Below are 25289 nucleotides of genomic sequence, written 5' to 3'. Positions count from 1 at the left end.
GACAAAACCGATTATCCTGCTTATTCTTCTATTTTGCCCATGAAAATCAATTAAGGTTTCTTGGGAAGCAGTGAGAAAATGTAACCAGGATGGTCATGTGCAAAATCTAGGCAAAATGAAGTGCACATTTACATAGGAAAGCTAGCTGTTTCCTCACTGGTGATTTGGAGCAACTCAGTCACCACTATTTTAATATACCACCTGTTTTCATATCTGTTAAATGGGCACAGAGACAATTGAATGACACTATTGAATGACACAGGGAGGAAAAGGGCTTAGTTGGCATAAACAAGAACACCTGATGTATCCTTCTAGCCCATCCTTCCCAAAGGAAACTTTTGTGTTTTGTTTCTTTTCCCCCTTTTTCCTTTTCACCACATGCCTGGGCGAGGGGGCGTCTGGCATTTTCATAATGCCTCCACACCGCAGCTGGCTAGTTGGCACAAGGGAATCTGGTAGGAAGCAGCTGCAGCGGAGAAGGATGCTCAGGGATGCATGAGCTGGGGAATAAAGCTGAACTAGAGTGTTTTCAAAGCTCAGGAGATGAAATCCTGGAGAATTTTTGCCTGAAGCAAAGGATGTTTCCCTCCTCTTAAAACAAGCAGGAGCTTGCAAGTCCCCGGGAGGAGGAACCCAGCCGAGCAGCTCAGAAGCAGGTCGTCTTCTCTCTAAAAGGTAAGACCCCGTTTTTTTCCACGATCAGCTTAGCTGATTTCTGGATTTAGACCCATCCCCTCACCTGCCTATACCTAGACCTGTCTGTACTTCGACCTGTGTGCTTCTTCGACCTGCAGTAAAGCAGTTCTGTTACCTTTGGGGAGCTCTTGCTTTGGCTGCTCCGAGTGGGGGGCGGGTGGGGGGCGGGCTTCTATTCCAAATTCCTGCGTGTCGGTCCACCCCCTTCATGTTATACAAGCCACTTCAGCTAATAAAGAGAGTTGTGGGAAGCCGGACGCCTCGCGTGCCGTCTTGATTGCTCCTATTGCGATTTAGTCTCTCTCTCTCTCTCTCTCTCTCTCTCTCTCTCTCTCTCTCTCTCACACACACACACACACACACACACACACACACACACACAAGCGCTGTTATTTCGGCTTTTAATTTCGTTGGGGATTGTGTGTGAGATAGAGAAAGACAAAATAAGGGTTGGAATAAACTAACCTGCGAGCATTCCAGAAGCATGAGGACGGTGCTCTCACACTTCCTCTTCAGATTAAGGGTTTGAATTAGCCAATGGGAGCCGCATTTCCCCCCCCCCCAGTTTATAACTTCCAACGAGTGGAGGGAAAAGGTAAGGCTTTTAATGCCAGAAAACCTGGCGTTACTTTAACCAAATGGGAATAGGGATGATTTTTTGAGCAAACACCTTAACCTCAAACGTGGATGGGAACTTGGGAAGTATCTAGATATATGGAATCACAAACGGGTGGAAACAGGGCAGCGTTTTTCAGACTTGGCGACTTGAAGATGTGTAAAGCTCAATTAACAGAATTCCATGGCTGTGGGTACTACCGGTATTGGGAATTGGAGTCCGCGCATCTTTAATTAGCTAAGTTTGAAAAAAACACGGAATGGAGCATGTTGATTTTGTACATCAAAGAAGTAAATGGTGAGTGATTGTGAATGCGAATTTGGCCGATTCTGAAGCTTTTACATATTATGATTTGACTAAATAGTTAAACATGTATTTCTCCATAATGATTTTATTGAAACAAGGGATTCTTTTTGCTAACATACCTTCGGCTATTAGTATATACACTGAAATCTCAGTATCTATTTTAAACTCTCCCTCTCTCAGTTCTTCGATTAATATATTTCTTTAATTGGGTTTCTTAATTAAGTTCTTGCCAGATTAAAAAAATAGTTTGTTTACTGCAGGTAGGTGTGCAAATTGGACAGATCCCTAAGAATTTATATCCTGAACACAAGTAGCTTCATAAAATTATTTATTTCTTGTTTCCTATGTATTAGTCTGCATCTGGCAGACATTGATCTTAGCTGATTTGGGACTTATTTAGAATCGAACTAACACCTTTACTAATTTGTGCATTGAATTTTGAAGTCTAATAGTGTTAGTATTTGAAAAATGAAAAGTTGAGAGCTATATTGTCATCTTCCATGTGAATATGTTACTCAGTTTGAACTATTCTGAAATGTATATTTATATAAAATATATTGCAAAATTAGACTCTTCCTCAATGAAAAACGCCTGGGTGGTTTGCCCTATATGCATAAAATATTGTGATAGTGTGAAAACTAGCTGTCAGATTCAGATATATAATAGTCCTGTATGAAGTTTTTATAGATAGCATGAATAGTTTTTTTATCAAGTGGAAATCAAGATCTCTTATTCGTATACAATATCTCTTTACAGCCTTAGGAATAATTAGAAATAGAAATTCCGTCCAATTTTACCTGCCCTGTATATCCAGTAGCACACTTTCAGATGTTAAAAGTATTTTTCAAATCATCAGGACAAAGGAAAAGGAGACAAGTATCTAATTTGTGTGGTTTTGTACTATAACAAAACCACACAATACATATCCATGTACCAAAGCATTCCAGAATTTAGACCGAGTTGGAAAAGACCTTGGAGGTCTTCTAGTCCAATCCCCTGCTCAAGCAGGAGACCCTATACCATTTCAGAAAAATGGCTGTTCAGTCTTTTCTTAAAAGCCCCTCCATTGATGGAGCGCCACAATTTCTGGAGGCAAGTCGTTCCACTGGTTAATTGTTCTTACTGTCAGGACATTTCTCTTTAGTTCTAGACTGCTTCTCTCTTTGATTAGTTTCCATCCATAGCTTCTTGCCTTGCCTTCTGATGCTTTGGAGAATAGGTGGCCTCTCTCTTCTTTGTGGCAGGCCCTCAAATATTGGAATATGTTGCTCCTAATCATTCTTTTCAATTGGTTTTCAGTTGTGTTTTTTTAAGGTAAATTTTAAATAAATTGCATTGGACTACAAATGAGTTTTGTATCATGATGAAATTTCATGAGCAGCAGTTTCCAATTTGCTGGATTACCGCTCCCTTAACCTTATACATTACATTAGATCTGTAATCCAATGAAGCTGAGGGATCTCAAAAGCCCAAAGTACCTGAGAAGACAAGCAGAATCAGAATGGCTAGCCAGCTCCTTTTTTAAAAAAATAAATAAATATACAGAATAGGAAATTCTGGTGGTACAACTTCTTATGCAGAAAATCAAAAGATGTTCTTGAAATTCTCATGGCATAACTATTACATGCATATAAAGTCTCCATCCCCAGTTTTGCAGTTGGAAATTAAAAAAGTAACTCAAAATATTAAATAACCAAACATGTCTAGCATACATATTAAACTTTTTTTGTTTCCTTTCTGTATTTCAGCACTTTCTCTGTTTATGTCTCTGGCCAATGTAATAGGATTCTTTCCTTAATTAAAGAGAGCTGGCCAATTAATAGTGTTAATATTCCTCATGGACACAAACTGTTGATGAAAAAATGCAGATATGTTTTAATTAATGTTGATAGTGCCTGTCAGTTACTGGCACTATCAATATTAGGTGCTGGTGAAATACAGGAAATTAGAGATTACAGGAAGTTACCAGTACTAGTGAAATACAGGAAATGAGAGCATGGATTATTAAAAGTCCTTCATATCAAGGAATGTGTAAGGGCAACATCTCCTGAAGGAGCCATGAATAACAACATTCAGGAGAAGGTGTAAAAAACAGGTACACACATGAATTTAACAGTAAGGTGAGTTTGTAACTGACAGAAACAGCAAGAAAGTTTAAAGTTTAAATGAAATTCAGGGAATATAAATTCTTGAATTTTGATAAAATGGGTCAAATGTTCAGTGGTGATTTGTTTTTCCATCGAACTATTAACTTTATTAGAGGGTTTCCACCAAAGCTACAAGACTAGGATTGTCCTAAACTGTCAAACAAGAGGGAAGTGTTAAGATATAGGTAGTCCTTGACTTACAAGCAGAGTCAATGGGTGAAGCTGCATTTGCTTAATAACTATATGATTCATTTAACTGCAGTGATTATCTAAACAACCAAGGCAAAAAAGGTGGGTGTGACTCATATAACAACTGTCTTGCTTAGCAACATAATTTCTTATCTCAGTTGTGGTTGTAAATCGAGGACTATCTGTAATCTGGTTCCAGGGAGGCCATAAGTATGCAGGGGTCTTCAAACCTGGCTGAGGAATTCTGGGAGTTGAAGTCCACAAGTCATAAAAGGGCCAAGTTTGAAGACCCCTGCCATAAGGCAATTCCATTGCTAGAATCAAAATCCTCCTACACCACAGGTGTCAAACTCGCTGCGTCACATGATGCGACATATCACAACTTTTTTTGCATTGCCAGCTGGGGTAGGTACGGCCTCCGCATGATGCAACCAGCCCGCAAGCTGGCAGTTTGACACCCCTGTCCTACACTAACTTGCTCTTCCCAGTCTTCTAACTTGCTCTTCCCAGTTTTATTATGATGTCAAATTAAGAGATCCCAGAGTTTTTCAGTGTTCAGGGCACTCAGCCCAACTTTATTATCTCTCTCTGGAATGGCTCAGCCAGTGACAGACTAGTAATTTATTCTAGGTCTTCAAGGACGCCAATGTAGGATATTTCATAATCTTATTATATAATACCCATATTTTGAAAATGCCCAATAAAGTTGCTTAAGAGAATTTCATCATGTCTTTAAAAATTCCTTAAAACACAAAACCAACTCATGCAACAAGCAGAAGTATAGTTTTTGACAGCTTAAACAGACGGGCAAAGAAAGTATTGTAGTGGAGGAAACAGTGGGAAAGAATAATCAAGTCTCATAGGAGCCATAGTCATAGGATGCTTAAAGTGACAGGAACAATCTGGTTGTAGAAAACCTTAGAACTGGAAGTCAAGGCACCTGTATGGTTTTCAGTAACAGATATTCTGAGATAGGTTCTTGCCTTGGTGATATCAAATGTATGCACCAGCCATAGCATAAGTATCAGGATATGTGTACCGAAGTAAGACATGGTTGAGAAGGATTTAATTTTCTACTAGTAGCTCCTAACAAGCCCAACCAAATTCCTATTATCTATGCAGTTATCAGATTTTTCCTTCTCCCACCACTGCTGTAACTCTCTACTCCTACAAAGTTAAGCAGAGGTCTCTTCTGTCACAAATGTCTTGAAAACCATTAGTTCAAAAGGTAATCCCTATTCTCCTTTATAATAATGTTTATGGGTAAATCTTTGGAAGCATTAATTATATTACACGTAACTGAAGGTAAGTAAAGCACAAAACTGGATTTTGTTTATACTCAGAAACTATTAAATTATTTTTGTTGTCAGCAGCTTTGTGCTTAGTCATCTTTGGCATTACCTACACTAGGTTAATCATTGTTTATTTTATCACCTAGATTAGATTTCTTGTTATTTTTAAGTACTTGCCTTTAAGCTCTAAATGACCTGGACCCTAAATAAAGGCTCTCTCTCTTCATATGGAACACAGGAGTCTCTAAGCCTTTTCATATCCTGCACTTTTTGAGTTTAAAGTTTACATTAAAGTATACTATTTAAATGGAACAAACAGTGTGTGTCACTTTATGCTGAGTGTATGCAAGCAATAAAATGGGATATGTTGCTAGCCTAACTACTGTAATGGTCCATGAATGTGTTGAATGAGTTAGAACTTCAGCCATCAGCCACTATATGTATGTCTTCAAGTCAGCTGTCCTGAAGACAGCTCCCTGCAGTTTTCTTGGCACAATTTCATAAGTGGTTTGCCATTTCTTCCTTTCTAGGCACAAAAGAAAGTGACTGGCCCAGAGTCGCCCAGCTGTTTTCAGGTAGAAGACAGGACTAGAACACAGTCTCCCCATTTTAAGCCTGATGCTTTAACCACTACACCAAACTGTAATCACAAGCCAAATTCATTACTTTTTTTTTTTTTTAGGTTAGCTGGCTGAAACCATGGCATACAAATTCACATCAGGGTAGCAGAGTTAATGAGTGTTTTTTCCATGTTCCTAGATCTAGATATAAAACCAGGCAACAGCACATCTACTACAGGTAATCCTCAACTTACAATGGTTCATTTAGTGACCATTCGAAGTCACAATGGCACTGAAAAACTGCCTTATGACCATTTTTCAAACTTACAACCATTGCAGCATCCCCATGGTCACATGATCAAAATTCGGCCACTTGGCAACTGACTCATATTTATGATGGTTGCAGCATCCTGGGGTCATGTGATCACCTTTTGTGACCTTTTGACAAGCAAAGTCAATGGGGAAACCAGATTTACTTAACAACCATGTTACTGATTTAACAACTGCAGTGATTCACTTAACAAATGTGGCAAGAAAGGTCATAAAATGCGGCAAAACTTACTTAACAAATGTCTTGCTTAGCAACAGAAATTTTGGGCTCCATTATGGTTGTAAGTCAAGGACTGCTTGTACTCTGAGCTGAAATACCTGTTGGGGAGGAGAAGTAGAAAATCACTGCAGCAGTTTTCTTGTCATATGTAATGCAAACACACCCATAGCTAAGATGCCAAATATTCAAGACTAAGTATGCTTTTAAAGGACCTAAGATGGAGAATTCCACAAGCAACTCTTTCCTTCCTTCTAAGTAAAAATGTCCTCTAAGTCCTTGCTTAGAGTTTGTAGCAGCAATTAATAACTTTCAGTGCAAAGGTTACATTGAGTCTATGAATGAATCTGGATCTAATCCAGCAATGACCAATATTGTGATGTCTTTTTATGATACCCAAATCTGCTGCAGCAGGTTGCTTTCTCATTCTGCCTGAAGAAAAAGAAAAAATAGTTATCAGCTCCCAGTAATTGTCAGCACATGTGCAAATATCAACTCCCTTTGAAAAATTGGAAGAGCTTGAGGAGCAATTTTACTTCTACAGGCTCTCATTTCAGCATTTGTTATTTGGTTACTCTCATATTAAGGTACAAGCTGTCGCCATTTAACAATTTATTTTTGATCTGACATTAGGTGATGAGAAAGACTAGTAATTTGGAAATGGCTATTTTGCACATCTAAGTCAACAACTGTACATGACAACCCATGATGAACTATGCCCCCAATCTAAGCATAATTTACAACACTATTGGGGGGAGATAAGCACATATTTTCTTAGCCTTTAAATTAGCAGGTTAATTACAATTTTAATAAGGTGTTTTATATTTCTTTTTCATCAATTTTTAACGTGATTATAATATAGGCAAAATATTCATAATAAAATCTTGAATACTTTGCTTATGATAAAATCACTTGTTAAAATTGGATGAAATTGTGATGCATGTTTTAAGGTTAAATCAGAGGCTGTATTTAATAATTTATGCATGGCATTTTAATTACTATAGGCTAAATTTTCCCAAGGGATTCTATCTTATTAAGTAGAATTAATTTCTTAGGAATCCTTTATAACAGCCATGTTCTTATTTTGATTTTCTACTTTTTAAAGTTGAGAAATAACAAAAACAGTGTAATTCATCTATACAGTAATCATCACTGGAATATAGAGTATGGAGTTATGGATTAATTTAAAGATTTGGAATAATTCAAATATGTAATTTGAATAAATGGCTCCTTTGATAATCTAGGCTCTATATGTGTGAGAAAAAAACTTTTAAAGTTTGCATTTGCTTAAGGACAGTCATAACAGGCTCTTCTGTCATAATATGCAAAGCCAGTTCTATACAGTATCTCTAACATGGATACCAGCAAGTGATAATATTGGATTAGTGAGTTGTTTCCAGTGTTAAGGAGGGATGTATAAGAGCTCTCAAACTCTCTTCATGAATCATATGGTTACTCTCCTTTTTCTCAAATTAAGGCTGTACATTTGTTTGTAACTATATTTTATTTTTATTTATTTTTAAAATTTATAAGCCGCCCCACTCCCGAAGGACTCTGGGCGGCTAACAATAAAAAACACATAAAACATAACAAAACAACAATACAAAAACAATCATCCAGGGGTTAGGTTTTATAAACCTCAGGCCTGCCGGAAAAGCCAGGTCTTAAGTAGTTTACGGAAGACCAACAGGGTGGGAGCGGTCCTAATCTCCGGGGGGAGCTGATTCCAAAGCGTGGGCGCCATCACAGAGAAGGCCCTCCTCCGCGGCCCTGCCAAATGGAACTGCTTGGCCGACGGGGCCTGAAGGAGGCCCAGCCTGTGGGATCTAACCGGACGTAGGGAACTATGAGGTAGTAGGCGGTCTCGCAAATATATTTGCGGTCTCGCAAATATATATATATTTTCATAAATAAAGCATGCAAAAAAGCACCGTGTAATCTACTAAATCCAGAATTTTGTGACAGAACTTTTGCTTAGGCCTGTAGAGTTCCCCTTTCCCTCCCTCATATTCCCCAGTGTACACACCAAGGGCTTTTCCCCACTGCTGAACTGACATGCTGTCCACCCATTCTTGAGTCAACAAAAAACTATTGCAACAGGAAATCTGCTCTCTGCATTGCCAGTCCTTATCCTGGTTCTATTGTCTCTATCACAGAATCATCTGACTTCCTTCCAAGGCAATGGGAGACAAACCCTATCAGACTTCATACACATTGAAGCTGCCCTTGGATACTGTTGGAAAAGGGGGAAATACCACTTTAACAATAACACACTTATGAATCGCTTAAGGCTGTTTCTCTTACCCAAAGGCTGGGGGTGAGATGAAGGCAACATGACGGGAACAGAATACAAAAAAAAAATTAAAATAAATAAAAAGCACTATTGAGCATATGGTTATGTGCAAGTGATGAAGAGTCCCAAGAATGCACCAGCCCCTCCCTTCTCTTAACAGATCCAAACATACCAGAGAGATGCAAATGGAAAGGGGGAATTTAATCAGCTCATCACTTTAATATTCTAAACCTTTGTTGTATATGTACTCAAAGGCCAAATTCAATTCAAAATGTATTACTTTAATAATAAGCCTTAGTGGAACAGTGGTTAGAATGCAGTATTGCAGGCTACCTCACTGCTCAGTGTCAGGAGTTTGATTCTGACCGGCTCAAGGTTGATTCAGCCCTCCATCCTCCTCCATGCCATTGTTGGGGGCAATATGCTGACTCTGTAAACCGCTTAGAGAAGGCTATAAAGCACTATGAAGGGTATATAAATCTAAGTACTATTGCTATTGCTACTTTAATAATAATGATTTCTTAAATTTATATGCCATATATTAAGCTGTCCTGCTTGAGCTCCAATGAAAGCCAAAAACCAGGAATGTTAAACAACCAACAGCTTTATTCGCTATATGGAAACAAAGTTAGCACTGGGAATGGCTTGCTCCCAGTGCCTTATATACAACAAGCACACCCCACCCACACCAGACCCCACCCTTACCTGGCCCAGCCCTGACTCAACAAGCCACGATTAGGGTGGTGTTATAAGGAAGCACCCGTTGAGTGCCTAGCCCCAACCCTGCCTACCACTGCACCCTTGTGCCTCCTCCCCCTCTGCTAATACACCCTCGGCCATGCAAGGCCGTTTGCCAGTAGCTCAGGCAATATCACTCCCTTCCCCCTGCCGCCTGGCCTTGCAGTCCTCCAAAATGCTGTCGGACCTGGCAAGGCTAGGATGTCCATAGTCCAAGCTAGGCTCAAAGCCCGAAGAGCAGCAAATGGAGCTGGGCGCCCTCTGATGATGTCAACGGCACCTCCCAATGATGTCAGCGCTACAGGACGGCAGTCGGCCAAAATGGCGCTGGGAGACGTAGGGCAGCAGCACAGAGAATGGGGCCTCACTGGAGCGGTAAGCAGGCAGCGACTCCACCCGTCCGGTTGGTGAGGCCTCGCAGCGTCTGACACCATATAGCTCCCAGCAACTCTGGGCAATTTACAGTTGTTTATTCATTTATTGAAAATTACTTTATTAAAATATTTACTGAAAATAAAGAACATACACATGAATGAATCATTGTACAATAGTATGGTATTGGTCAGTGGTGGCGAACCTATGGCACGCGTGCCAGAGGCGGACTCAGAGCCCTCTCTGTGGGCACACGCGCCATGCCCCGGAGAGGGCAACTGTCCCTCTTCAACCAGCCGCTGGCTAACTCACCGAGGTTTCCACATGGCCGGATGCATCCCAGCACCCATGCGCTCGCTGGCCTCTGTGTGCAGGGGTCGATGGTGTCAGGCAGCAGCCGCCCCAGGCCCTAATTTGCCTTGCCTTGTGACAATGGCACCCCTGCCCTGCCTCCCCTTGCCTTGCGAGCCTCCTGCCCATCGCCCCATCTGCCAGAGACCTCCCTGGATCTCCCCCAACCTTGCCCAACCCCCACAGGCGTCCCTCCCCATGAACAATATCGAGCTGGCCACGCCCACCATGGCCACACCCACCCAATCTGCCATGACCACCACAGCCATGCCCACCCAGTGGGTCACGCCCATCTGGCACCCAGCGATAAATAAGTGGGTTTTGGGTTGCAGTTTGGGCACTCGGTCTCTAAAAGGTTCGCCATCACTGGTATGGGTGATGGTATTGAATTGGTGCTTAGATCTGTGAGCTTGTTCATGCTTTTATACTTTTTATTTCATATATACCATGGATGGTTCAAACTTTTATATTCTATAAACTACTAAGAATTGAATAATTAAGGCCATGTATAAATAAAATTAATGAAACAAATAAAATATAGCTGCAGTCTTGTCCATACTCCAAGTTAAATTGTAAACGGATTAAGAGAGTTCTAGGATCAATTGGTTTAGCAAATTTAAGGTGTTGGGAAATGACCATTATTTCCCTACACAGTTTACTTCCTGATTACCTAAGGAACCACATTTCCTGGTATGAACTTGTCTGGTGAAGATTAGGAGACGTGACCCTCCTGAATATATGTCTGCTCTCAAGAGGTTCACATTTCTGGTACTGTACATGAAATAGGTTCTTATTCCGCGTTGCTCCCAAGCTATGAATTGCACCTTTTCAGAAGTTTTATTTGCCTCGACTTTCTTAGCATTAGAAGAGTCTGTAAAGACATCTTTCATTTGCCAGGTTTCTAATTGCTGGATGGTTTTAGTATGTATTTTGTTGGTATTCTTTAATTTGTACTTGTAACTTTGATTTTTATAGTAATTGTATTAAAAATTACAGTTAGAACAATAGGAACTAGTGCAAACTTAAAAGAAGAAGAAGAAAAAATAGAAGATGTAGAAAACAGAAAAAAAGAAAAGAGAGAAAAAGCAAACCTATAGCGGAAATGAATATATAAATAACTCCCGATTTATCACAATTAAGTATAAACAATTTTAGTAACTTATCACCTTCACTTAAAAAAATACAACAAATATCTCTTCTTCCCATATCCCATCTCTTATCTATAAACAAATCCTTAAAATCTCATCATTTCAGGCCTGATGTCAGCAGAAATCCATTAAGGTTTACCAGAGATAACACATCTATTTTAACCTTGATTAAATAAACCAGCTTTATATTAACAAGCTTGATCTTTGATCCCTTCAAACAATGCCTTTAGGACTTGATTTCATTTTTTCTTTCTTCCTTCTCACAAAATTCTTCAAAGCTTTACCAAGTATCTTTTCTAAATCCAATTTGGGAAAATTATTCAGGTACATTTTGATTTGCTATTTGCATCATCCTTTTAATTATTAAAATTTCAGTTGGTTTCCTTTGTATGCCCAATATAACATATTTTTCCATATTTCTTGTAGCATGTACTTTTAAAATCATTTTCAAATCAGTTTCAATCTTGTCAAGTAAAATATGTTCTTCTTCCATAACATCTTTTAAACAGTCTATTTATAATTAATTTCTGGGTCATTGTTCAATATGTCTAATGCTCAAATATTTTGCTTCATTTTATATTTGTGAATCAATTTTGAGTGTTCTTCTCCTTTAAGAATCTGCTTTGGTTTCTTTTAGTTCCCTCTAGTGTCCAATTTTTAAAGTCTTAATATTTTTTAAACAATTCAAAACAAGGAGCCAGGGTGATGCAGTGGTTAGAATGCAGTATTGCAGGCTGACTGCCCACAGCCTGGAGTTTGATTCTGATCGAAGGTTGACTCAGCCTTCCATCCTTCCAAGGTTGGTAAAATGAGGACCCAGATTGTTAGAAGCAATATGCTGATACTATAAATCATTCAGAGAGTGCTATTGCTATTTTCAAATGGGAAGGATTTTTTGTATAATTCCAAAATTTTATTTCATTTTTATTTGGATGTTTAATCTGTAACTTTCTAAAATCTAATTTATAAACTTTTGCTGTTTATTAAAATGCTTTTAAGCCCTTAAACCTATATTTAAAACATCTTTCACTAAAGTTTGATGGAAACTCACCAATGCTGTAGAATACCTTGATCCAAAAGTTCCTAATAGTCAAAAAGCAGTTAACAAGCAATTTCCAAAAGTGAGTGAGGAAGAAGTATACAAACCTAACGTCCTTTCAAAGTTGCTGAGTGCAGAGCTCTAAACCCACTGAAAACTCCTTTCTTGCAGTCTCCTTTTAAGGAGCAACTGTCTGGAGCACTTGTGGGTGATCTCAAGTCCTCTTCTTGTCTACAAAGGAATTATCAAAAAGCTAGACTATTCATCTCACTTTTTGCAGCCGATTTCCTTTTCAGGCCACCATTTCTTCCCCAAGTCCCCATATTTTTACCTTTTGATGGAATACACAATATTTTATTTTGGACTTCATATCAAGACAATGTGTAATGTTTGTTGTCTCCGAAACAGTCCAGACAGTTGATGGGATTTACATGATTTGCATTAGTTATATAAACTGAATTTTGATCCACATTCACATTCATATATATGATATAGAAACATAATTAACATATGTTAAAATTATGTAAATGACATATATTATATCAATAACCTAAGTCCAGATTTAGTGAACAATTGGATTTACTGAACAGTAAATTGGTGCTATAAAAGCATGGCACTATGAAAAAAGCCTACTATTATATTTTGGAATATTCCTTGCAGTCTCCATTGGTAAAGAAAGTCTGAGGCAAGTAATAAGAAGAAATTGTTGACACCAGCACACTAAGAGATGGATTATACAAGTTAGAACAATTCAGTGAATGACTTATTTTTGTGCTAATTCAACCACCCAATTGCCTATTTATTTTAGCAACACATTGAAATATGACATAGAACTGGCTTTTGACCAAGATGGGACAATATTAGTAACAGAAAACATTGCCAAATACTTGGATAGCTTTGATTGCAAGCCTTGGAATTGTTTTCTGCCCCTCCTCTGCTTCACCAAAATTAGGGCACAGAAAAAATATATATGGCATTCTGTGTTTTTTTTTTTTTTTTGCAAGCTATTCTAATAGAAACTTTTTCAACATTTTTTTCTGAAGGGGTGTTCTGTTCTTACACCTCACAAGTTTTGTCATTTTTCTCCAAAGCCCATTTCTGTAGATGGAAGTCGCTGAAGATTTACAATGTAATGTTTCTATGAAAAAAACAAGAAAACTCTACCACAAGGAGGGAGAATAGCAGATGCTCTGAATGGTCAATCAGCATGGCATTGCTTATGAGTTAAGACCCAACCTACTGCCCACTCATCATTCAGAATAATCATTTAATTGTTTCTAAGGTATGTCTGCTGTGTAACGCATTTTGAGAATCTGTGGTTTCTATCTGCACTAGAAATCACTGTTCCCACCTTACCATGTGTTGTTGTGAGGATCAGTACAATGTTTGTACAGTAGTTATTTGACAGGCAAGGCAGAAGGTGAATAGAATCCAGAAAAATTGGAGCAGAAAACACGAGAAGCATGAAACAAGGAAAAGTTGAAATATTGAAGAGGAAATAAAAGTTACTATATTGAATGTTTTGGGAATAAGCAAATGTCAGTGGATGAAAGAGCCACTTTGGTTTGAGAATTAGTTTGGTCTAGTGCAGGTGTCAAACTGCCGGCCCATGGGCCGGATGCATCATAATAAAACCATGCCCACCCCATTGCCGGCAATGGCAAAAAAGTGATATGTCACGACACATCACATGATGTTGCGAGTTTGACACCCCTGGTCTAGTGGTTATGGCACCAGCTTAGAAGCCTGTGAAGTTTAGTTCTGCCTTAGGCATGAAAGCCTGACCACTCACTCTCAGCTCATGACATCATGCTTGGATAACAAACTGGTTGGGTAACAAGCTGTCACAACCAATGGATCAACACTTAGTGAATAAAAAAAAGCAGAACTTGCACTCACAAAAAGAAACATTAGGAAGAAAAAAAGTGGATGAAATGGTCAGTTTAAATCGGATTAGTGTGATATAGTGGTTAATAAACTGAACTAGGGCTGGGAAAACGTACTGATTAACTTTTGGTCAGTCACTCATTCACTTTCAGTCCAACCTTTATTGTGAGATAAAGATAAAAGCTACCTTAGAATGATGAATATTCAGAATGAATGAAATAAATGGATAGATTTCTGTCTATCTCAGAATATAGTTCTATACAAGGGAATAAAGTAGCAAGAAGGACATTTGGTCTATAGCCAAGTTTGCCATTGGCTATAGCCAATAAACCTATATGAGCATATTCTTAGAATGGATATCCATTGAACATCAGAGTTACAGTATACAAGGATATCTACCTACTTCAGAGCTGTCGGGGAAGAATGCAATGCTACTGATGGGCAATTGGAATGCAGACACTGATAAAATGAAGGAATTTAGAATTACAAGAAGACTTGGGAAATGAAATAATGCAAGAGGCATTAATAGTTGAGATAGTTAGCATTTGGATTTGAAGGAGGCAAGGATGCTTCATATGACATTGGTGTATCTATACCTATTAGCTGCTCTTAAATGAATTGCCCTTTTTCCTAAATACACAGTATTGGGCTCTGGAAAAATACAAATTTAAGGAGGCATTAAGGAGACAGTGACAAGGATTGCAACATGTTATACCAGCAGGATTTAACCAAGAGGACCTACAGTAAGAATATAGGATCATTGAAAGGAACAGATTTCATATATTTATCCTGAGGTGCTATAGGAAGAGATAGTAGATATTATAAAAATTGCAGCAGAAAACAATACAGTGTATTTCCGAAATTTCAAAGAGGAAGAAATTCAAACAGCTTTCAGAAGAAGCTATCGTGATACAAATAAATAAATAAATAAATAAATAAATAAATAAATAAATAAATAAATAAATGAAGGAAAGCCTTGGAATTGACTAATCACTAATTTCAATACCAAGCAAATCAAAAAACAAAAACAAAGAATCTCAATGAAGAATGTCAGCAAAAAGAGGGAAAGAACGAAAAAAGAAAAACAACAAATGGTTTTAGGAAGAATAGAGAAATCACAGGATGAAATAAGAATATTCAAAGGTAATATGCAACAGAACAGAGGAAAATGTGGTTAAAGGAAGTTAGAAAGCTTATAGTGAAAACCCTTTGTAAACAGAATTATAGGACTCTTTTTAGAAGAAGACATCAAATATACTCAGGAATGACTAGCTGGCAATTAGGAAAGCACAAATGACCTATTGAACTGTTTCAAGATGAAGGAGAAACAGCAGTTAAAGTATAACAAATGCTCTTTGTTAACAAATGAGGAACAAGACTATGCCCTAGAGACTGGAAAATATTGAACAATATATCTATACTGAAGACAACACAAGAGAATGTGTTTCTGAAACTTTCTGCAAGTTGTCTCTATATTTATTTGACTGATATAACAAATAAATTATAAGAATAGCAGAATTGGAAGAGATGAGATCCAGAATGAAAATTAGAAATAAATCCTAAGGAAGAAAGCAATGACAACTTTAAAAAGATTGTGGAGCATATGGATATTTCCAAGACAAATACAGCCAATGAAGTTGGACCCTGAGAACAAAGACAATAGACCCTTTTAAATAATAGATCTGGAGATGATTCCTAAAAATACAATGGAGTGCAAGACCCAATCAATCCAGGCCCCAAAATAGATTAAGTGTTCAAAGAAATACTCAATAAGCAGTAGCTCACATGCATTGATCATGTGATCTAAGCAGCTTAGAAAAAAAATCTGTGCTTGGCAAGATTAAGGGAAATCAAAAGGAATGATAATGAATAAAGTGCCTATACAGGATCAAGGAGATTACTGAACAAGTCAGATTGTTAAGCATCAGTCCATTCATCATCTGAAATCAGACGTGACTTGTTGACATTTAATAATTAGCAATATTTAAATGTGCATCTGTACTTATAAATTAGCATATAGTTCTTTAATGTAAAGAGCTTCCCTCTTTTGTACTTCTTGGAAGGAACAGATTTCAACTTTGGGGGGGAGCAAGGTGTTCCTATGATATATTCCAACTTTATGGATTAAAAGGATTTCTCCACCAAGGAAAATATTAGAATGAATAATCTAGCCTCTACCACACCGCAGTACATTTCATTATTTCCCTTTACAAATTAAAAAGAATGAGAATCTATATTCATATTCCAGTAATTATTAAAGATATAATACCTAGAGCTATTAGCACTACTTTGTTGACCAAACACACTTTAGTAAATCATACTATAACAAAATGAGTTTTCCTAGTAACCTTGTACAGGTGGTGGGATATACTTAAAATACAAAGCCTTTTAAAATTTATTTTGATCTTTGGAATTTTCCATTTTTTAAATTCTTCATAAACTCTTGGTCCTTCTATCCTGGGTGGCTTGTATATATGGTGGTAGACTTTGGTGGCATTCATAAGATCATTTGACAAAGAACAATGCTTGAGGAGAAATAAGTTGGATTTTTAAACAAAAAGGATAAAAAGTGAGATTTTGTTTTTTGTGGTTGCTGTTTTTTTAAATAGAGGACTTAATTTAGTTTTCCCTATGTGGTGCTCCTCAGGTGCCTTAAAATTAACAATGCTCAAAATTGTTCTGGCTGAGAATTGTAATTTTCACACATCTGAAGAATGCCAAGCTAGGGAAAGACTGATTTAACTAAAATGTTTTGATTCTCAGCATCACAGGCAAAAAGAGACAATGACACTTTTTATCTTAGCTGTTTGGATACACAGAGTCTTGATGTTTAACATTCATTGTTTGCTTCTAATCTTTCTAAATAAACCCAGCCTATTTTTATTTGTGAACAGCTTAGCAAGCCATTAAACTGTGACCTTATTTTTTATTTTATAAATGTCCTCAGTAGCAGAATCTTCTAGATATGTCCAGCTCTCTCCAGCTGACTGACATAAAAAGATGCATTTCTAGTATATTGTGAGCTTTAGCACACTTGTAGCTGTGGGGCAGTGTAGGAATACAGTACTATTGACTTGACTGGCTCATGTAGATTTTATTTGCATATTTGTAACACTCACACTTATTACCGATAACACTCTTTCATAATCCCAAAAGGTGCTTTTTCCAAAAGGCAACTAGCCTTTCTTGTTGTTGTTTTTTTCCTTTGAAAATGTTTTCACTTCTCATCCAAGAAAGCTTCTTTAGTTGAAGTTGAACTGAAGAAGCTTCTTGGATGAGAAGTAAAACGTTTTCACAGGAAAAAAACAACCACCAAGAAAGTTCAGCTGCCTTTTGGAAAAACCACAACTATGACCTGCATGATTGAGAGTCTCCACAGAGATTCTCTTTGGTATGATTGTGCCTGTCTAGACAAAGTGAACAAGCTGCTTCTGCCAGACATAATTAGGAAGTCAGTGCTGCTTCTCAATTAGGTGAAGGGTTATCAAGAACTTTTGGCCTTGAGATCAGCTTTGCTCTGCTTCGCCTAAACCTCGTCTCCTCTAGCCTTCGCGCCCCCTCTACTTCAACCACATACGCTGGCTGTTTCAGCCCGGAGTGACGAGCACTGTGGTCCAACACTTCGGGAAGGCACCAGGTTTGAAAGAAGGCGGTTCTTTCCGTAGGTTAGTTAATGAACAGGCGACAGGGGGGGGGAGGGGGGAGACGGGCTCAGCCCTGCGCCGCAAGTTTAAGATTCACACACCCCCCCCCTCGCCAAAGCCGCCTTCTACTTCAGGGCGGAGGGGCGACTCCAGGCTGCTGAAGCCCCAGCGCCAGCTTTCCGCTGCGGTCTGCCTGTCGCAATTCCCAAGCTGCGCCTTCCCGGGCGGCTGTTGCTGCCGCGGCACCACGCCCTGAAGTCAAACTCCGAGGGTCAGGTGAAACGTAGCTCTGCACGAACATGTCAGGTCGGCCTCCGCCCGGCTTCCCGCGCTCCCTTGAGCTCTCGTGCTCGCGGAGCGCCGGCGGCTCGGCACGCGCTTAACTCCCACTCCCTTCCAAAAAGGGCTGCTGCCCTAGGACGCCGGTAAGCTGAAGCCTCAGCCTCGGGCGGCGGGGCTGGTCGGTTTATTTATGAGGAGGCCGTCTCCGCCGTTCTCGAGCGCTGGATTTGTCCGTTTCCACTAACGTCTCCGTTCCCGAGGATTGATTTAACTCTTTTTCTGCGGAGCTGCACTTGAAGCCCACCCGCCCAGACAATAAACCACCTCCTGGCACTCTGGATGGCTAAAGCCGGGCACTGAATGGGCTCGCAGGGAGAAGGGAGCTACTTGTCAGGGTACCCAGCTTTTGTTTCCCCCTTAAGGGCTTATATTGGGGGTTGAGGGGTGGGAAGGGGAAGAGAAAGATTGTCTTTCCTTGGGGAAGGCCTTCGTTCCATCTTCATTCTTGTAACCCAGCAACAACCCGTCCTCCAATCAGCTTTGTTCAATGGCAGGAGTGCAATTTGCTAGCAGTCCTTTCTTCCCTTCTCCCCTGGAACTGCCCTCCCTAGCATCTTCTTTTCTGGGGGCTGGATCTCCTCTCTCAGCCTTGCCAGCTTCAACTCTTGTAGGAGGCAGAGGACCTGGGGGATAAAAAACAGACCTGGGAGGAGGCATCTCTCTGAGGGAGTGGCTCTCTCTGAATACTGTCAAATTGTGCAGTGAAAAATGGACAGCTGGAACTGTCACTGCAGACTAGAAGGAGTTAAAAGATGGCCCAACTGATGCTTCAGAAAGCAGGCTGCATGTAGGCAACATGTCTTCTGGATATGTGCAAGGTATTATTACCATTTGCCTAGCCAGGACTTTTGAATCTTTGGAGAAATCCCTGACCACACCTATTTCAGATTTACAGTATTAATAAATCATTGTCAATATGATTAGATTGGCAGGGTTTTGGGAGGAGGGACCCAGTTTTATTTTTAAATTAGCAAGCAATTGCAAATGTTGTCTAGTGCTATAATAGAAAGGCAAACTTATTTCCTCTACTCCAACAGGTAATTGTGGGTGTGGGTGTGTTTAGTTCCTTGTTCTCTGTGGGAATGCTTAACTAATGTTTGTTGACTGCTGTGTATTCTTGTTTGCCAGGCTATTAAGGATCTACAGTAGTGTGCTCTGGGACTGAACAGTGAAGAGACAGCAGCAGACTATAAACTGGTGAGAACTTCAAAATGTACTGTGAGCATTGAAGAGAATCAAGAGAGGTTGGCAACCTGCAGATCTACAGGTGGTCCTACTGTTCCTTCAGGCCCTGGGGCTGGAGCTCCTGGAAGTTCTGCCTGTTTTCTTTTGACATCTAACTGACCAGCCATTGATTAGGTGTTAAGTAACAGATTACTGCTAATGGTATTTGAAAATCAGCTGCTCTCAGGTGGACCTCACCAAAATGGAAAGGGGGTGATGCCTGTCACCTCTCCTAATTATCTAATAGCAGCAAGAAATGGCAATCTTAAGAAGGTTCATTGGTTAGAACACGGGTGTCAAACTGCTGGCCCACAGGCCGGATGTGTCATGAGGAAACAGTGCCCATATGTCGTACGATGTCACATGACGTTGCGATTTTGACGTGTGGGTTAGAGGGAAGGAAAGCTTTTTTGGATGCCTCTCTCCAGGCAGCCTTCTTATTTTCCTTGTGCTTCACTGGTTGGCTGCTGCTTGCCACAGCGAGGAAGCAGTGCTCCTGAACAGGTCTCTGGGTGGGGAAGATGAGTGTATCTATGACCATGTGTATGGTCCTCAACCTGTAATTAAATTCCCAGCTATGTAATAAGTGTAATGCAAAACCATTTGTGTATCTACTTGATCTGCAAGATGCTATTTGTGTGTTGGAAAAATTAAACACAAATAATGTTTGATGCAAAGTGGTAGGCAGGTTGAGAAAAAGTGATAGGATGAGAAAAAAGGGGAGGAAATGTTATTAAGGGTGATGTACATATCTCTGTCTCTGCAGATTTGCTGTTTATTGCTCAGAGAGACAAGACTAGATCTTATCAGGTACAAATGGCAAGGAGAAGATTTGGGGTGGACTTTAGAATACATTTTTTAAAGGTTTATAGCTACTTTACAGCAGAACAGATTGCTGCATGAAGTCTTTGGAGTTGTTTTGTTTTATGTATTTAGCAGAGGCTGGATGGCCACCTGTCAGCTAGATTTTTATGTTAGTGGAGAATTGGCCTCTTTTTATACAGATTATGAATATGGTGCAACAGGTATTATTTAATATGTATGATAGAAAGGGCAACAGCTAAACAGTGCAGAGAAGATCTATAGCCCACTTTAGAGTAGGGTAATACTACCATAAGTATACTATAACTCTAGTCACCCCCCCTTTGTTGTTACAGAATGCTTCAGAATTTGGGAATGAGTTCAAAGCATATGTGTGTGATTGCAATTATCAGTCTATGTTTGGTTCAATTTCTGTGATTTACAGGTAGAAAGTGTGCCTTAAAATCCCCCTTTATTTTGCTAAAAAAGATGTCAAATTGCACAAATCTGTCTTGGTAAAGATTGTCTTCTCTTTCCTATCAAAACATCCTACAAGTTTTTGTGAGTCTTAGTATTCATAGAAATACCTTTTGGAAAGTTGTGCTAAATCTGAAGATGTTTCCTCTCTCTCTCTCTCTCTCTCTCTCTCTCTCTCTCTCTCTCTGTGTGTGTGTGTGTGTGTGTGTGTGTGTGTGTGTATAAAGATAAAATCTATAAATATTTTTGCAGGATTGCTGGTGTAATTGTAGCCCCATTTTACCTTATATCATACGTATGCCCTTGAAATGTAAATCTGCCTTCTGGAACAATGTCCCTCCTCCCCCATGAGATTCATATGCCTTCCCATATTTAAGTGAGCCTTCAAAACCTGGCTCTTCCTCCAGGGCTTGAGCTAGAGTGGATGATGGACCTTTTGTGATAATTTGTCTGGTAGAATTTGTGTTATATTTCCAGATGTTTGTTTTTGTAACATTTTATATTAGTTTATTTTAAACAGTTTCATGTTGTATGCCATCCAGAGCTACAGTGGAGTTGGGTGCCTACAGGTGTAATAAATAAAGATATCCTTAGACTTAATCACATCTCATTTTCGTTAAGGTTCATTAAGGCTGGAAGGTTATTTCCTTTAACAATATAATGAGTCAGTGTCTGTGGAACTGCCCAGAAAGGAAGTTAATACTCTAAGCACTAATCCACAAAAATATAACACTCCCTGTGTTAACACAAATTATTAATAATATATCTAATGAAATTTGTAATGAACTAACACCTGTGACAAAACCTGGGTACAAAATTACTGATGAATCCCAATTGCATTTAAGATAATTGTTAAGCATCTGTTCATCTATTGAGCCTTTTAGACTTTTCAGATTTTATGGAGGGAAAACACAGTCTATAACCATATGCAAAGATTACGTGGTTTTTCTGCAGTGTACTCATTGCTCATCACTTTCAATTTGAAGAGTTGCTTGAATTTGTGAAATGTTTATGGCACTGGTAGCTTACTGCTTTGTCTATTCTGAAACAAGTTCCATTGTATCTAATGACACCAAATTCCAGATACTGTAAATATGTCTAGGTAAAGGTAAAACTTTCCCTATCCAGTGATGTCCGACTCTAGGGGATAGTGCTCATCTCCATTTCTTAGCCAAGCGAGCCAATGTTGTCCAAAGACATTTCCATAGTCATATGGCCAGCATGACTATGTACCGAGGTACTCAGAACACTATTACGTTCCCACCAAAGTGGTACCTATTTATCTACTCTCATTTACAGGTGGGCAGAAGCTGGGGCAAGTAATGCAAGCTCACCCCATCATGCTGTGCTCGGGTCTCGAAGCCTGGCTGTCAGCTTTTCAGCTGACAAGCTCAGCATTTTTAACTGCTGAGCCATCACTCCCCCTTAATAAGTGTGTATAGTTGCCAGAGTTCCCAAAATATCTTGAAAGTGTAAATTGGAAGAGGTTACAGTATAGGACTGCAATCAAAATGTTAATTTACTTTTTTTCTTATAATAAAGGAAACTTTTGTGTCTAGTACAGATAAAACTATTTAAGAGTTAATAAGACTGGCTATTTGATGGTATGCGAAAGAGGTCCTGTAATGGCTCAATCACAGTGGGTTTCTGCCATCAACAAGTTAAATTTAGAAGCACTTTGGTATATTTTTGATAAGATGACCCATCAGTTCAGTTTATACACTTATACTCCATAACAGACAGTTCCTCTAGCTGGAGCAATCTGAAAGAATCAGCATATGAATTGGCTTTAATATACAGCTTCATAGAAGCTACAAGTAAAAATCAAGCCATATTTAAGCATAAGATAAACAAACTATAGCTTAGGGTCTCACAATCTATAGGGCCTAACAAAAAGTCAGATTTTTTTTTTCTTTTAGAATTGTTGTGGTTTTAATGTGTATTGTAGTTTTTTAATTCTTGTGCAGCAAACTTTTAGGCATGATTTTAAAATGGCTTTCTATATAAATTACAAGGCATATATATGTTTTTATTTTTTTGTGTGCTGATCCAAAGTCCTCTTTTGGTACATACTTTTGTGAAACTTTCTGGTGTAACTTTTAACAGGAGGTGCCAAAGTTTTATATAGCTTAGGGCCTCACCAAATCTAAATCTATCGCTGTCCAGAATGTTAAAATATGCTGCTACATTAAAGTGAATATATATCAGGAGTCTGTGTGTGGTCCTGCCTTGTGTGTGGTAATCACATGAACTCTCCCATGATTTTATTCAGTGTTAAATATCTAAAACTCACATTGCACCAAGAATAAATATAGTTGGAATTGTTGGCTTCACAAGATAAATTAAGCAAAACAGAATGTACTTTATCAGATTGAAAGTGACATGGATACTTTTTGCTATAGTGCAACTTTCCCCAACCTTGTGCCCTGCAGGTAGATTAGGGCTCCATTTCCTAGAGTTCCAACCAACCTCCCATGATGCCTGAAAACACTGGAAATTGGAGTTTCCATATATCATAGACGAGGTTGGTTTACTGTTTCATCGTTGAGAACTGTTTAATAATATATGGAAGTTATCATTTGCTGTTGCTGTAACTGAATTATGAATTTTCATGGAGAAATGCTATATACCTCATTTCTTAATTCAGACCCTCTATAAGTGTTGGCCTATAACTTCCATCATTTCCTAGCAGCATGGCCATTAATTCTACATGGAAATGAAAGGAGTTGTAGCCAATAGATCTGGAGGATATAAGAATTGGAGGACTTACTCATCTTAATATAGTATGCTGATTCATGTGTTGCCTGAAGCTTTGATTTACATAATCATTGGAAAGACATAATTGCAATAGATAAACCTTTGTTTACAAACAATGTGGCAACACATTCAATAGGCCAAAATTAAAGAAAGCACAATATCGCATAGGCCGTAGAGCATTACGTGGGCCAGGTCAGTATATTCACATGCAAGGAGGGACCCAATCTTATAACCATATTGACTTCCTGATGGCATCTCTAATTCATGTTCTCAGAGATGTAAAGGCCAATGTGTTTGTTATGGATCAGATACTATTTTTAAATGAGAAAGAAACAAAAAGCAAATAAAAGTTGAGGGCTTCATTTTAGGTTTCCTTTTACATTCCTTGAAATAATTTTAGGTAAAATAATTGGGTTCTTGCAGTTTATTTCTCCTTTGTACCTAGATACACCCAGCAATATAATACATAGCTCTCTGAGACTTGTTTCTAATAGAATAAAACTGGTATTCACAGAAGGATTTAGAATATCACTTCATTCAAGCATGCTAGTCCTAGGAAAGTAGCAGGGCTTTGTTTCTAAGGAAATTAAGAAGAATCTGACATATAAAAATATCTGCAGAAAAGGATTGAGGAAAGGAAGCAGAACAAAAGTTGTAATGCCATAGTTCTTTAATGGCATAAGGCAGGGCTTTTCAACCGGTGGTACGGGTACCAGCAGTGGTACTTTGGCACGTGATGGGTGGTATGCGACCCTTCTAGACAAGTGTAGCGGGGGATGGGAATGAGCTGGGCTCCAGCTGATTGGCGCTTCCATAGCTGGAGGTGAACTGAAGAGAAAAAGAGGGGGGGGAACAGAGTATATAAAAGGAGGTGGTTTTAGCGGGAAAGGGAACGGAGAAGAAGCTGTGAAAGGAGAGTTCAGCACGCAGGGGGGAAAAAGAGACGGGGAAGAAGAAGCTATTGCTGGAAGAAAAGGTCCGCTGATTCGTTTTCTCCAGCCAGAAGAATGCAATCAGTGCTGATAAAATGAAAAGCTGAGAGACGAGCATGTTGGAGAGGAGGTTGGTTTATTTAGTTCTGGGTCAGCTAGAAGCTTGATTGGGTTACCATAAGGATTTTTATACAGTTTTTACAGCATTTTATAATTCAGAGGCTCGGTTTGTGTGCTTTGGTTATTGGAATATTTTAGTCTGTTTCACAAAGGCTAGCAATGAGTCCAAAATATTGGATTCTGTAGCTTTAATCCCTTTAAACAAATGCAATTAGTTTTACCCTCTTTTCTTGAGTCTGTCTATGGCTTTTACAAGTTTTCTTTGTAGGTAAACAGGCTTAATTTAGGCTCTGGTTGCAACATTGTGACATGCCTGAGGCAGCTTATAGAAAAAAAACAAAGTTAGTTTTTCTTTGTTCTGGGAGGCTTTTGTGAGCCTTTCTCACTTTGTGCTTGATTCCTGTGTCTTTAGGGGTACAGTGAAGGGACTAGGTGTGTGTGTGTGCATTCTTACTACACTGTGGAAGTAGAGGAGAAGGAGAGAGAAAGAATGGCCGATTAGCCAGCTGGTAATGGTGCATATTAATAAATATGGATAAATTCATCATACATTTGTCAGTGCAAAGGGGAAGTGATTCAGCAAAGGAACTGCCGCGAAGAAATTAAAACTGGTACTTTTTTCCTTTTTTTCTACAGTTTGTAACATTTTATTAGATTATAAAATAAAATACAAAAATACAAAACCATATAGTAGGACACAGTGGGGAGGAAAAAGGGGGAAAAAGTGAGGGGGAGAAGGGAAAAAGAAAAAGCATTGACTTCCAACTTCCTCTGTTGTAGTAGAAGGAAGCATTAACATTGAATCTCAACT

The 25289-nt window shown here is 38.9% G+C and overlaps 1 protein-coding gene across 9 annotated transcripts in view; it reads left to right on the top strand.

Annotated features, from left to right (window-relative positions):
- Nucleotides 1–603: 603 nt before the first annotated feature.
- LOC120307664 (serine/threonine-protein kinase PAK 6-like) overlaps nucleotides 604–25289 on the top strand; it is a 65395-nt gene continuing 40709 nt past the window's right edge. The window contains exons 1-2 of one of the 9 annotated variants that reach the window (XM_039342644.1): nucleotides 604–675; nucleotides 19296–19364. Coding sequence is in view for 2 of the 9 variants with exons in the window: in XM_039342638.1 (XP_039198572.1) it covers nucleotides 1579–1609 (31 nt within the window). In the remaining 7 variants the exon portion in view is untranslated. Of the gene's footprint in view, nucleotides 676–1272; nucleotides 1292–1327; nucleotides 1610–17685; nucleotides 17847–17945; nucleotides 18503–18649; nucleotides 18986–19295; nucleotides 19365–25289 lie in introns of those variants that run through there. The other 8 variants (XM_039342646.1, XM_039342642.1, XM_039342645.1 and 5 more) reach the window with 8 other exon arrangements.

This window comes from Crotalus tigris, unplaced genomic scaffold (assembly GCF_016545835.1).
Source record: "Crotalus tigris isolate CLP2741 ecotype Arizona unplaced genomic scaffold, ASM1654583v1 scf7180000017800.2534000, whole genome shotgun sequence".
Lineage (NCBI taxonomy): Eukaryota > Metazoa > Chordata > Lepidosauria > Squamata > Viperidae > Crotalus > Crotalus tigris.
This window is presented reverse-complemented; position numbering and strand designations above follow the sequence as displayed.